This window comes from Electrophorus electricus, chromosome 3, assembly GCF_013358815.1.
Source record: "Electrophorus electricus isolate fEleEle1 chromosome 3, fEleEle1.pri, whole genome shotgun sequence".
In the NCBI taxonomy this organism is placed as follows: Eukaryota; Metazoa; Chordata; class Actinopteri; order Gymnotiformes; family Gymnotidae; genus Electrophorus; species Electrophorus electricus.
This window is the reverse complement of record NC_049537.1, coordinates 8,867,365-8,879,464: the sequence shown is the minus strand read 5'-3', so window position 1 is coordinate 8,879,464 and position 12,100 is coordinate 8,867,365. Positions and strand designations below refer to the sequence as shown.

The 12,100-nt window shown below is 40.1% G+C and overlaps 1 protein-coding gene across 4 annotated transcripts; it reads left to right on the top strand.

The window, feature by feature from the left end:
- The first annotated feature begins 1,212 nt into the window (after window positions 1–1,212).
- On the top strand, window positions 1,213–12,086 carry sfi1 (SFI1 centrin binding protein). 4 transcript variants are annotated; one of them, XM_027007828.2, is made up of 33 exons: window positions 1,213–1,335; window positions 1,868–2,010; window positions 2,098–2,169; window positions 2,279–2,389; window positions 2,877–2,971; window positions 3,238–3,355; window positions 3,450–3,552; window positions 3,726–3,882; window positions 4,137–4,298; window positions 4,564–4,634; window positions 4,737–4,829; window positions 4,965–5,062; window positions 5,290–5,356; window positions 5,462–5,592; window positions 5,883–5,964; window positions 6,315–6,493; window positions 6,628–6,703; window positions 6,847–6,942; window positions 7,109–7,185; window positions 7,307–7,409; window positions 7,610–7,706; window positions 7,840–8,000; window positions 8,106–8,180; window positions 8,323–8,397; window positions 8,483–8,659; window positions 8,781–8,804; window positions 8,931–9,007; window positions 9,564–9,659; window positions 9,835–10,072; window positions 10,273–10,345; window positions 10,494–10,638; window positions 10,759–10,861; window positions 11,576–12,086. In XM_027007828.2, the coding sequence occupies exons 2-33, from the start codon at window positions 1,871–1,873 to the stop codon at window positions 11,696–11,698; spliced, it is 3,495 nt and encodes a 1,164-aa protein (XP_026863629.2). In that variant the 5' UTR covers window positions 1,213–1,335; window positions 1,868–1,870; the 3' UTR covers window positions 11,699–12,086. The 4 variants fall into 4 exon arrangements, with proteins under 4 accessions (XP_026863629.2, XP_026863628.2, XP_026863627.2 ...); XM_027007827.2 differs by having other exon boundaries at window positions 8,781–9,007; window positions 10,497–10,638; XM_027007826.2 differs by having other exon boundaries at window positions 8,781–9,007.
- Window positions 12,087–12,100: the final 14 nt, after the last annotated feature.

Below are 12,100 nucleotides of genomic sequence, written 5' to 3'. Positions count from 1 at the left end.
TAGCTAATTTCAACAAATATACATTTATTATTGAAGTATTTAACTTTAGGTTTGTTTCGAAATTATTTGTTATTTCAGTTAACGACCGATGTATAGAATAGCTGTCAGGCATTCCAAATGGTGTCCTATTATAAATCACATTCGCCGTTTTCAGTGACGAGATTCCTGGGGTTATAGGTACAAAACGCGCATGGAAAATGTAAACCTAAACGTACTAAAATATCTGAATGCTTATGATTGCGGAGTTAACAAGGCAAAATTCAACATTTATTCCTTTGCTTATATCTGCGAACCAATTTCTAGTAGCAAGATCTAGCATTATAGCCTATTGTGTTCATATGCCGATACTGGAGATTGAAAAAGTACGAATACCACAACGTCTTTGTAGGTTGCATTGACTGGTAAACACGTAGCTTCGGAAGGGTTTATGAGGGTCGGACGAAAGTGTGTTGCTTTCAAACATTCCTCTTTTGGCTGTTCTCTCTCTTACAGCTATAGGATGAACAACCTGAAGGAAGACCTTTTACTATTGTTAGAGGATTAAATTTTTGCCATATTAAATAAAATGCAGTGGTTAAAAATACATATAGAGGTTATAGTGACACTGCATTTCTACATCCATACTAGTTTTCCATGAAAACACTACTGATGATCTGCACGTTTTGTTTAATTGCCAAACTAAAGACCAAAGGCTTTAATCGAGATAGTTGATCAATTACTGTAGCAGAATTCATAAGAGAGCGAGCACAAAGCGAGACACCACTCAGAAAATTTAAGAATCACACAATGGGAAAGGAAGACATCGTCTCAGTGGACTTCATTGTGCAAAATAAGTATGAAGCAGCTGTACGTGTGTGAGACGTGGTCAGCATGCAACCGGACCATGTGATTGCTCAGTGTATGAATGATGAAAAAATGCCGCTTTGCTCGTATCACTCAGTATAGCAAGCACACACCGACTTTGTGATATTAATGTAACAACAGACGAAGTCTAAAACATTAGGACACTTGTTTCAAAGCATACTTAGATATGCCTACATATAGTTGAATTGGGTTTGTCAGATGGCATAAACTTGTACCCGGTCCGTAGCGCGAATGCTTATTTAAGTGGTTAGCCAAGCTGCACAAGCCTGTTCCTAGAATGGACTTTTATTGTGACACGACCGAACGGAAGTTATTCGACGGACGCTGTACGCGGCAGTTATAGTTTCTTATAGCCTAGTTGGTTTGTGACTGATGGTCGATTATAACCTTATGGCTAGCTAGATAAGTGGATTCCTGTAGTCAGTTTAATCTCCCGACTAACGCATTTTAACAAGACTTTACTCAAAGCTGGTAAGCGATGTTAGTAGATTATGTTTTTTTATATATATTCAATTTACTCCATAATTCATGTCAATCAAGAAAAACGTTACTAGATTTCTAGCTAGTACATCTAAGCTAGGTTCCTGGCTGTAGCAAACTAGCTATGTTTCCTAGCAAATAAACCAAGTTAATGTTTATAAATCAGCAATTAGGGATTTCAGAAGAACAAAGTGGTAACTGAAGGAAGTGTGGAAGGCAGTGTATGCTTTATAGTTAGATAGCTAGATTACAGGTACAGTAGTTAGAATGGTTGCATAAATGCTATTAAATTATGTTGTATCTTCATTGTTCAGAAACAGTTATACCCATAGCCACCTTACCTAATAACTGTATTTGGAGACTGGGGTACTTGGAAATATGTCACATAAATAAGTTTAAAGATTAACAATATTAAAATTTACAAGTGTTAAATCTAAAAGATTCACAGGGACAAGGATTATTAGATTTACTAATGCGGTTATGTTTCACTTAAATGTCTGATTTTATATATCTTTTAAAAAAGATTATGCACACAGCAAGGGCACAGTCTGGAAAAACAGGCTCTTCTAGGAAGAGGTTAATGTGGCACCCATCAACCCGTAAGGTCACTTATCGAGTCGGATACACGTGGAACAGAGGTGGACGTCTCAAAGAGCTCAGGCTAAGGTTAGAAATCTACCATAGCAGCACAGGCTATAGTAATGGTAATTCACATTATGTCATAAGCAAAGCTACTTTGGACCGTCTGTCTAGGCATCTTGCACGAAAGTTCCTTCACCTCTGGATTCAGAAGACCTTTGGGCGAATCACTACATCACAGGCCAGGTTCAGTACTGGAGCACACTCTGTTATTTTTGGGCCATTTGAACAGATACAGTTGGAATTGCTCAGTTAATATTGCAAAGGGTTTTTAGCCACCTTTTTTCCCCTCCAGCTCTTTCCATTGTAATGTTGTGTTGAGGAAGGTTCTAAAAGCCTGGAGAGATGAATCTTGGCATGCCAGAAGAGAATGGACCCTCATTATTAGAGCAGACTGTCATTATAAGTGAGTGTTCTATAAGGGAATACATACATACATACATACATACATACACACACACACAGCAGAACAGAGATACAGAATGCCAACGACAGGTGTGGGCTAGGATACTGCCAGGCAGCCCAAACCTAGACAGGAGCAACTGGGGGCTACCAGCAACCACCCAACCACAAGTCAAGCACCTTAACCACCAAGCCACCACTGCCCCTATAAGGGAATACATTATGCACAAATTATGATAATATTAATGATGTAGACAAGTCAGTATGTTATGCATATTATGAAATCATGCTATCGCTCCCAACTAGGTTTTAGTCATTGCAAGACTTTTTGGAATTGTTACTTTTTAACTATGGTCTATACACTATGATCTTAATTGTGAGTGTGCAGTAATGTTGAAACATTCTGATGTAATAATGTGAAAGTTGCTCTGTGGTCAGATGACTCAGAACTTCAAAATGTATCTAACACCTCTTTTAACCATCTATTGCAGGTATGTCCTGTACAGTAAAGTATGTCAAGCATGGCACAAATATGTGTCAGTCCAGAAAGAAGAGAATAGAAAGCTACTGCTTGCATTCAAGTTTGGTATGGGACATCTATACAGATTTTTACCTTGAATTTCACTGTTTCCATTGACTGTTGGCTATCTTCAAGGTAGTGATTAATAATGAGCTATCTAATTTACCTTGCACTTAGATGGTCTGTCTAGGTAGTGTTTAACTTAAGTGAATTATAGCACATACTTAATTGACTACATTTTAAATATCTTTATAGTCCTTACTGAATATAAACTGGTTTAGTTGGTCTGTGATATGTCTTTGCATAATTCTGTTTTTTGTGCTTTATTGTAGTGAGGCGGCGTATGTTGCGTCGTGTGTGGGATGGCTGGGAGCTGTATGTTGAAATGCAACACTTAAAGTGCAGAATGCATGAGGCAGCCATAAAGCACCAAACACTCACTGCTACTCGGTGAGCTTCATGCCTGCACAAATGTTGTACATAGATAAGTCTGAGTGACACATAGACCTTCATTTTGATTGTGTGTTTGTGTGTGTGATGATAGGTGGGTATGGATGGTGTGGCAAGATGCAGTACAGCAGCGCAATACAGAACATCAACAAGAAGCCCTGTCTCTACAGCACTGGGTTACCTCTGTGAAGAGCAGAGTGAGTGTGTGCATATGCATGTGCCAGATTTTGCACATGTAAGAATAAGAGGAAACTAGTATGAGAAATCACTCTGATTGAATTTATTTTTATTCTGTTTTGTTGAGTATACAATATACAGAGCAAAATTTTATGCCAAATTCCACAGGATTGCATGCATGTGTTCTTTACAGGCATGGTTGCAATGGATAAAGAGATATAGACACGCCTGTAGCCTAAGGAAGCGTGCGAGTATAGCTCACCTCCACTACTGCCAGCGGGTTCAGGGAAGTGCACTACAAGGCTGGATCAGACACGCTCAGCACAGACAAGCTAAAAATCAGGCGATGGGTACCAAATGCTTCTTTACATTTTCGTTTTTTAGTGTCTGTACTCCTACCATATTTCAAAGGAAAATAGAGTTTATTTATTGTTTTAAGGTTAATGTTCTGCAGGTTTTTAAACAATTTTGTAGGTCCTTACTTAAAATCATGATCATCTTTATGTCTCACTCCAGTCTCATTGGATACAGCCTGTTATATATTCTATGATATAAGGCCAGGGGTTATTCCTTTGTTAGGCTCTGCCTCTCTCCTATGTTACAGCTGTGGCTGGAAGAGTGTGGCACTGCTCTGTGGTGGGAAGGCACTGGTGCATGTGGCGCAGGGCCCTGCAATGTAGACTGGTCAAGAGAGAGAGAGGACAGATGGTGGACAGGCTAGCACACCGTGCCACCCAGCGCCGGGCCCTTTCTCGCTGGAGAGACTGTATCCTCACACACATTCACTTAAAGATTCGGTTAGACGTAAAGATGCTGCAACCAGCCCAGCTCTGTAAAAGAGTTTTCTGCGCTTCAGTGGATTTACATGTTCACTTTATAAATAGTGATGACACCAGATGCCAATAATGATTGCACTGCGTGTATTATACTGCCTGACAAGGGGGGAATGTAAGCTGGTTTTTGAAAATGAAGACGGTATACTGTGGGGCTTCAAAGCCTTTGTGCATATGCCTTCCTGATCAACTTTGAAGATGTTCAGATTTGCTCAGAGGAGGTTGAGAAGGAACAGACTGCAATTCAACACCATCACCTTCAGCTACTAGTGAGTAATTATAGTGTGAGACTTTTGGAATAATTTTGGAAACAAAGTTTGAACCTTAACTGAAACCTTTCTTGCTCCCCTTCTGTGTCTCCCCTTCTCCAGTGTGTGGGTTTTAAAGCTTTGGGCCTGAATGTTACTCGGTGCAAAACTCATCGACTAAACAAGAACATCAGTGGCCAGCATTGTTCACACACAGTAAGGGTAGCACATGCACACACTGTGCATTACAAAAGAATTCAAAGAAATCCCATGTTGCTGTTATTTTCCCAGCATTAGTATTTACCCTGTGTTTTGTTGTCTTTGCCTTCGCCACCTTGTTGCTTCTTATAGATGATGGTGAGATATTGGAAGCTTTGGCATCTTCGATTGGAGCAGATTGAGGAGCGGAGTGTCCAGCCCCTGATGACTATAGCAGTCAACAATCACAGGTTCACGCATACTATCTAAAAATGACAATATTTAGCAGTGCTTTCCAGATGCTCTATTAGCCAATGTTAGCATCTTTGCTGAAGAAAAAAAAAAAGAAACCTGGAATACCTTTTCTTGATTTCATTACTGATTTTCATTATTTAATTAATCTATTTTTCCAATAAAGTTTGGTTGTTGTATTTTAATGTAAGGTTATGTTAGGAAATGTATGAATCTATTTCTGTAGAGTCTCAGTGCTGAGAGCTTATCTTCAGAAATGGAGGGAATTCTACAACAAGCACAAGCACATGCAGGTACTTGACTGTATCAGCTGTCATACTCTCCAACATTTTTGTTTGTATCATTATCTGAACATTATATTGTGTGTGTGCACGTGTGCCTGTGCATGTGGCATGCAGGCTCTTGATCTGCAAGCCGACTTGTGCTTTGCAAGACATGTCCTTCCACGGTGTGTAAGATCCTGGACTGAGTTTACAGCAGATCGAACTGAGTACAGGAAGAGCAACGAGAGAGCTAATCAATTTCATCAGTGAGTCAAACAAACAAAAACAACAATACAACTTAGTTTGTATGGAACAGCTGTGACCTGGAGCATATTTTTGTGCAGCCGCCAATGTCTGTCATATTTTAGTTACTTGAAATTAAGTGCTCATTTAGCATATCGTTAACAAGATTGACAGAAATAAGATATTTGTGACCTAAATGAGATGTTGCACTGTAACCTCTGTGTGAGAGATGTTTCTTCAAGATTCTTGCTGAAGGAGAACCTGCATTTATATGTACATTAATGTGTGCTGTATGTCGTTGTTGGTTGTATAGAGTACACATGTACAGCTGGGCTTTTTATACCTGGTGGGGGCGTTTTGTAGATCACAGAGACCAGAGACTGGCAGAGAGCATGGTAAACAGTAGGCACTGACACACACTCGCACACATCATGATCCATGCAAATGGCGCACTCTCACTTGCTTCTCTTTGATTCCCACATAGCCACCTAAGCCTGAAATATTTTTATTAGACTCTCAAGCAATACTCATTTGACAAGCACAACAGTACATATACATATAAAAGAATCTCAATCATTTATGTCACTAGATGCAATCTTCCTCAGGTAAATCATATTATATTTATATTCTGTTATATTTAACAGAAAATGGTTGGCAAAACCATTTTAAAAATGCTAATGTGATACATTCACACAATCCCATGCACTGATTCTCAGCCTCCAACTTTCCTTGATCTTCTCTTCAGGCTATGTTGCATGCGGAGCAGGTGTATGTGTCTCGTGCCTGGTGTCGGTGGCTGTGTAGGGTACAGCAGCTCAGAGAGGACAGGCTCAAACAAACACAAGCTCGAATGCTGTACACGCGCACTCTTCTGCACAAAACTCTGACCCAATGGAGACACAATGTTAATGCCATACAGGGCAGGTATGGCCCAGAGAACTGGAATTATGAACCAGTGCACCTCCAGTAAGTTTGTTATTGTAACCTTCTGAGCACAGATGTCTAAAGCTGGTTGTTTGCTTGTTATGTGTTCTTGTGTGTGTTTGTTTCCCATATAGTCAGAGACATTTTGAGCAGGCAGTAGATCATGATAGGCAGCAGTGCATGAGGAAAGCTCTGATTGGCTGGTGCAAGGTATGACTGATAGCATTTAGAGTTAAATGTACCTGGCACAGGATTCCATATTAACGGTTAGAGGAAAATGCTGCAGATATTGTGGAGTTGTACTGTGCATTGCATATGAATAATTATGGGTACGGATGTTTGTGTGATGTCAGTATGTGGAACACAGACGACAGAAGACCAGGCGATTGACACAAATTAATGAGCACTATGAAAAGAGGCTACTTAGGCACACACTACGGCTATGGAAGGTAGAGTATCTGTTCCATAACAAGAATATTTGCTATGTCTCTGAACGTTTAACCTCACATGATTTCTGTTCAAAACCTTCAGAGCAGACTACTTAAATCCATTCTGCATTTAGAACATAAATGTCATCATTGTGTGGGTGTGTGTACGTGGGTGTGTGTACGTCAGCAACACCATGTGCAAACCCAGCACATCAACCGTATCGTCGAGAGCTGCTTCCACCACCAACAGCAGCGCTTGGTCAGGTATTAGACTACATATTTAGTGTTTACCTGTTTTGTTTTGTTTTTCACTCATTAACTTGATGCTTTCATTCTAATAGTTTTTTGTGCATCTGTCTGGGGGGTGTGGTTTTGTGCAATGCAGGACGATGCTGTGTTTATGGAGAAGGAACATAAATCTGTCCATAGAGGAGCGAGAGCAAGAGAGGAGAGCAGAGTATCATTATCAACACTGTCTGCTGGCAAAGGTGCTGCTGACACCATGAAAATTACGGTCACTTGATGCTAGTGTATCTCTCGATTTGAGTGTTCATAATATTAATGTTACAAAGCATGTATATGGATGCCTTATTTATTTCATCTCTTCTTGGTAAACATTGGTTTGTGCTATAGACTGAAACTTGATATACATTTAAAATGATAACTTTGTTTTTTGTTTTATGTACAGGTGCTGTTAGCATGGTATCAGAGGACAGCTCTTGCAGCTTCTCACCATCACCAGCAGGAGGAAGCACTCAAAGGCGCACAACTTCACATGGACAGATGTACTGTACAGTCTGTTGCTGTTATAGATTTGAACCAAATAGAAATTACAGATTTGAAGAGGTTTCATTTTGATATAACTTTGATATAAATAGTGGTGATCAATATGAGTGGTAACTTTGTGTTTTTTGGCAGTGCGGCTGCAGACAGTTCTCCGGCGGTGGAGAGAGCGGTATCGTGATGTGAGAGAAGAGAGGCTGTTTACAGAAATAGCCTGCAGACATCACCACTACGTCATGCTTCAAAAAAGCCTCAGGGCCTGGATCATCAGCAATTACCAGCACAAATGCTACCAGGTAACCATGAGGCGAACTCTATTTAACTAACTTTACGCTGCGAATCCACGTCATTCTGTTTGTTTGAATGTTCAAATGTGTGCATGAGTCTTATGTTCATGTTAGGTTATGAAAAATCGGAGCTGTCTGCTGCACAAATTAAGAGTGTGTCAGCATTTTTTCCTCTGCTGGAGATTTCAGGTTAGTTATGGACCACTTTCATTTGTTGTTTGTTTAACCTGTAGACAATTAGAAATTTCATAAAGTATCAAAAGTGTTAGTGTGACTAAATTTATAAGTGCGTGCATGCATGCATGTAAACTATGCATTTTATTTCCTACAGCTACAGAGCAGGAGAACAGAAGCGGAGTTGACAGCGATGGCCCTCTGGCACTGGTCCCTGAACCTGCAGTCCAAGGTAATTCATCTGTCCACCATCACCTGACCACCACCATCAGCAATTGTAACTATAGTTCTTCACTGCTGTGTGTTTGTGATTTCAGGTGCTGAGTGCCTGGAGGCAGTGGGTGGATGAGTGTTACAGAAAAAAGAGACAACTGGCTGCAGCAGCTCAGTTCTACAGAGATGGGCTACTGCGAGAGGGCGTCACCCACATCCTCACATACACGGCCCACATGAGCGCCTTCTCCACCGATATGGCCCTGCGCCACTATGAGCAGGTATGCGTGGTCGTAGGGAATTTGCATTGTTTAGAATTCTGTTGTTATTGAATCTGTATTATTGTTGACCCAAACCAAAATTGACACGAGTATGTGTATGTGATATCTGTTGTATCCACAGAGTTCTCAGCATCTGCAGGCAGTGGTAAGGAGATGTGCCTTGCGTTGGAAGCAGCGGGCATTGTGTAAGGCTTCTAGAGCCTGTCAGATGGCAGATAAAAAGGTTGGACCTCCTAAAAAGAGTGTGTCCTTCTGTCTGCCTGATGACCAGCGCTCCAGCTACACCTACCCCTCAGCAAGGAGACACACAACAGAGCAGAGGCCAAGAGATCCTGTTATGGACAAACTGTAATTTGAATTCTTGGACCTGTTGTGTTTAGTTTATTCACGCAATCCTTTTTATAAAGTTTTGAAGATATTGTAGTGCCTTATGTTGTTCTGATTGTGTTGATGTTTGTTCATGTGTGTAAGGTTCTTTAGTTGGTTGTTTAGCCTAAGTGCAGCAGTATCCCTTTTCTGTCCAGTCTGTTCCCTTTATGAGACCAAAGTCAGCTGTAGTCAGTGAAGCTCTGTCTTCTTAACAGCAAAGGGAAGGTAGTGTTGTAGGGTTGAGGTGCATATGTGGAAAAGGGAAGTGGTGTATAGGAGGGGGAAGCAGAGTGTGTTTGTGACAGGGTCATGGGGTAATAAAGCACGGACTTGGTTGGAAGCAGTTGGAGGCTGCTACCAGTTGTAGTTATTCCTACTGATGCAAGGAAATTCTAACCAGAAAGATTACAGTGATATTTTTCACAGTGTCCCTATCTTAGCATTTGTTATTGGTTTGACATAGGCCTTTGAATTTTAGAAGTTTGGAAATTATATGGCAAATGTCACGGGATTGATGTTCTGCTTAAACCAACAGGCTACTGGTTCGAGCCTCTAGGCTGCAACCCCGAAGGCCTGATGACCTGTTACAGTCTTCAGCCAAAAAAATACTGCAGCACCCCCATCCCAGCAGGTACAGTTGATGATCACAGATTAACACATTTTAGCAGGCAATTAGCACTGCCATACATGTAAGACAAAACAGGTTTCAATATTTTCAGTCATTTAAAAATTGTTGTTTGAGTCTTTACATTCTCCCATTTTTTGCCTACTTTTCCTCATCTCTATCTTTTATGTTGGTGTTGCAGTGTTCAGACGATGGACACAGGTCAGACTGACACATCTGCAGCATTTCTCCCACTGCCCCCTGTCCAGCTGCAGCCTCCAGTCTCACTCCTCTCCAGCCTCCCTGCTCTGGCCATAAGCCCTCCAGTGCTGGGCTACAGGCCTGCTCCTGCAGGAATTCCCGCCACACTAGCCAGCGCCTTAAGCCAGGATGTACTACTACCTCCTTCTTCATTTACTGTATCCAGAACACAGTGCAAGGTGAGCTCTCCAGACATTCAGCTATAAACAATGTATGTTCTATATTGGAATGTATTTAATTGTATAATTTGCATTTGTCCTTTTGTGCAAAGTAAACCATTTCAGTGTGAGAAACTGTCCTTTCAAATGTTCAAATTTCTCCATCTCCTTTTTTCTCTTTTTTTATTTTTTTAAAAAAAATATATGTTTGCTTTGCACAGACAAGTTCAAGACATAAGAACTCCTTACTCCTTACCCCTCGTGATTTCACCCACCATAACCTGTCTGGTCAAGGTATACAATGCTCACACACTCCTTTATTAACATGTACCACCAAGAAGGATTTTGAAGTAATGCTGAATATTGGATAATGTAGTTGTGTTTGTCAGAATGTGTTAGACTGGATGTTGAGTCATCTGTGGTCATCCTGGCATCTAACCAGCAGGTACATTTAAGAGTGGTACTCTGGATGAGGAAGATGATCTGCTTATGCAGGCAGCTTGTGACCCAACTGAAGCTCTGACAGAAGAACTACTAAAAATAAAACTGGAACTGCAGAGATACCAGCAAGACAGAAACCAGCTGCAGTATGTACTTTCAGTCTGGCCTTCAGTACCACCAGATATTTCACCATGCTGCTACTGTGATTTATGCAAAACAGATGTCTTGGTAAAAATTTGTCTATCTGTCTGTCCATCTCTGCATAGCACGTGGCGTAAACTTCAGAATGTCATGACAAACTGGCTCCAAACTACAGGCATCAGTGGTGAAACTGAGGAAAGAGAGAGCATCAAACAAGAATTAAATGAGGTATCTAATGAATTCACTAATGTCTCTCTCAGGCTTGTGTGTGTGCGTGTGTACATGTACGTACATCCTTACAACTAGTCTGAGGAAGCTCAAATAAGACTTCTGGAAACTGATCCAGTAGCTAAAGTGGAATTAACTATGTAAAAGGTGCTTGTCCCTTTTTGATCATTGTTTCGATTTATTCTATAATGTATAGTAAATCAAAATGTGGAAGCAGGTTATGCTGTTAAATAAGTAATTTTAGGTATTTAAGTGTTTTAAAACTCCTCCAAACAAACCATTTGTGTGTTTGTTCATCTTTAATTTAATTAACTTTTTTTTAAAATTTGTTTCTTTTTTTAACTTAAACTCTTACTCTACTCTTTTTTTTTTCTTTTTTTTTTGAAGTGCAGTGAAGGTTCTTTTTCGGTCGGTACTGTACATCCACTAGCAACATGTATATAAATGAGCCAGTTCTGGTTTGGGTTGTTTTTGTACATTCTTTTGGAAGAGCAATTAAAACATGAATCCATCAACGTGAAAGCCAGCTGTTGGGTATTTTACTGTTGTACGTGTATAACCAAGGGCAGGTTGCCTAGTTAACCAAGACCTCATAATAATTTTTGTATATGTAGTATACCTTGGGAACTGTGATTAAGTACAGCTCAAGTACTGAATGATTCAAGTAACTCAAGTCATTCAGGTTTGTTTTATCCTTCTCCATTTTTTTTGTAGCTGGAGAGCCGTATTTCCGCTCTGTCTGTGAAACTGACTGAACAGAAGCCCACCATGATCTGCCATGCGGCACGGGTCCAAAGCATATCAGGCCAGCTGCTGGGATCAAGCGCTCCAATATAGATCATCCTACCACATGCAGAATTTAATACTGAGAACGACTACATTTGTATTGCATAACTAAATGACCTTTAACAGTTTCTTGACATTTGTGATTTCACATCCACACAAATTAAATGTATTATTGGCATAATTTATATAGGAGATGTTTGAAGAATTTTATGTCAATTTTGAAAAAATAGTTTTATGGCTGCCAGGTTGCCACTTTATGCCACCTTTATGATTGACTCCTTATTTATTTAGAATTTTTAAAAATCATGATTTATATTTGTGGATCTTTTAAGGCATTTATTCAATTTTACTTACTATTTTTGACGTTTTTGTGACTTCTGTTAGTAAATGCTTACTGTCAATAAATACAACGCTGGAACGTTGGTCGCAGTCCTCGAAACGTTGTCTGGCTTC

What these genes read in the sequence shown, in the direction of transcription:
- sfi1 (XM_027007826.2), top strand. Translation starts at nt 1,871, where the DNA reads ATGCACACAGCAAGGGCACAGTCTGGAAAAACAGGCTCTTCTAGGAAG. An exon ending in ATCACTACATCACAGGCCAG is followed by an intron (nt 2,170 to 2,278) that starts GTTCAGTACTGG and finishes TTTCCCCTCCAG; the next exon opens with CTCTTTCCATTGTAATGTTG. An exon ending in AGAGACTGGCAGAGAGCATG is followed by an intron (nt 5,965 to 6,314) that starts GTAAACAGTAGG and finishes TCTTCTCTTCAG; the next exon opens with GCTATGTTGCATGCGGAGCA.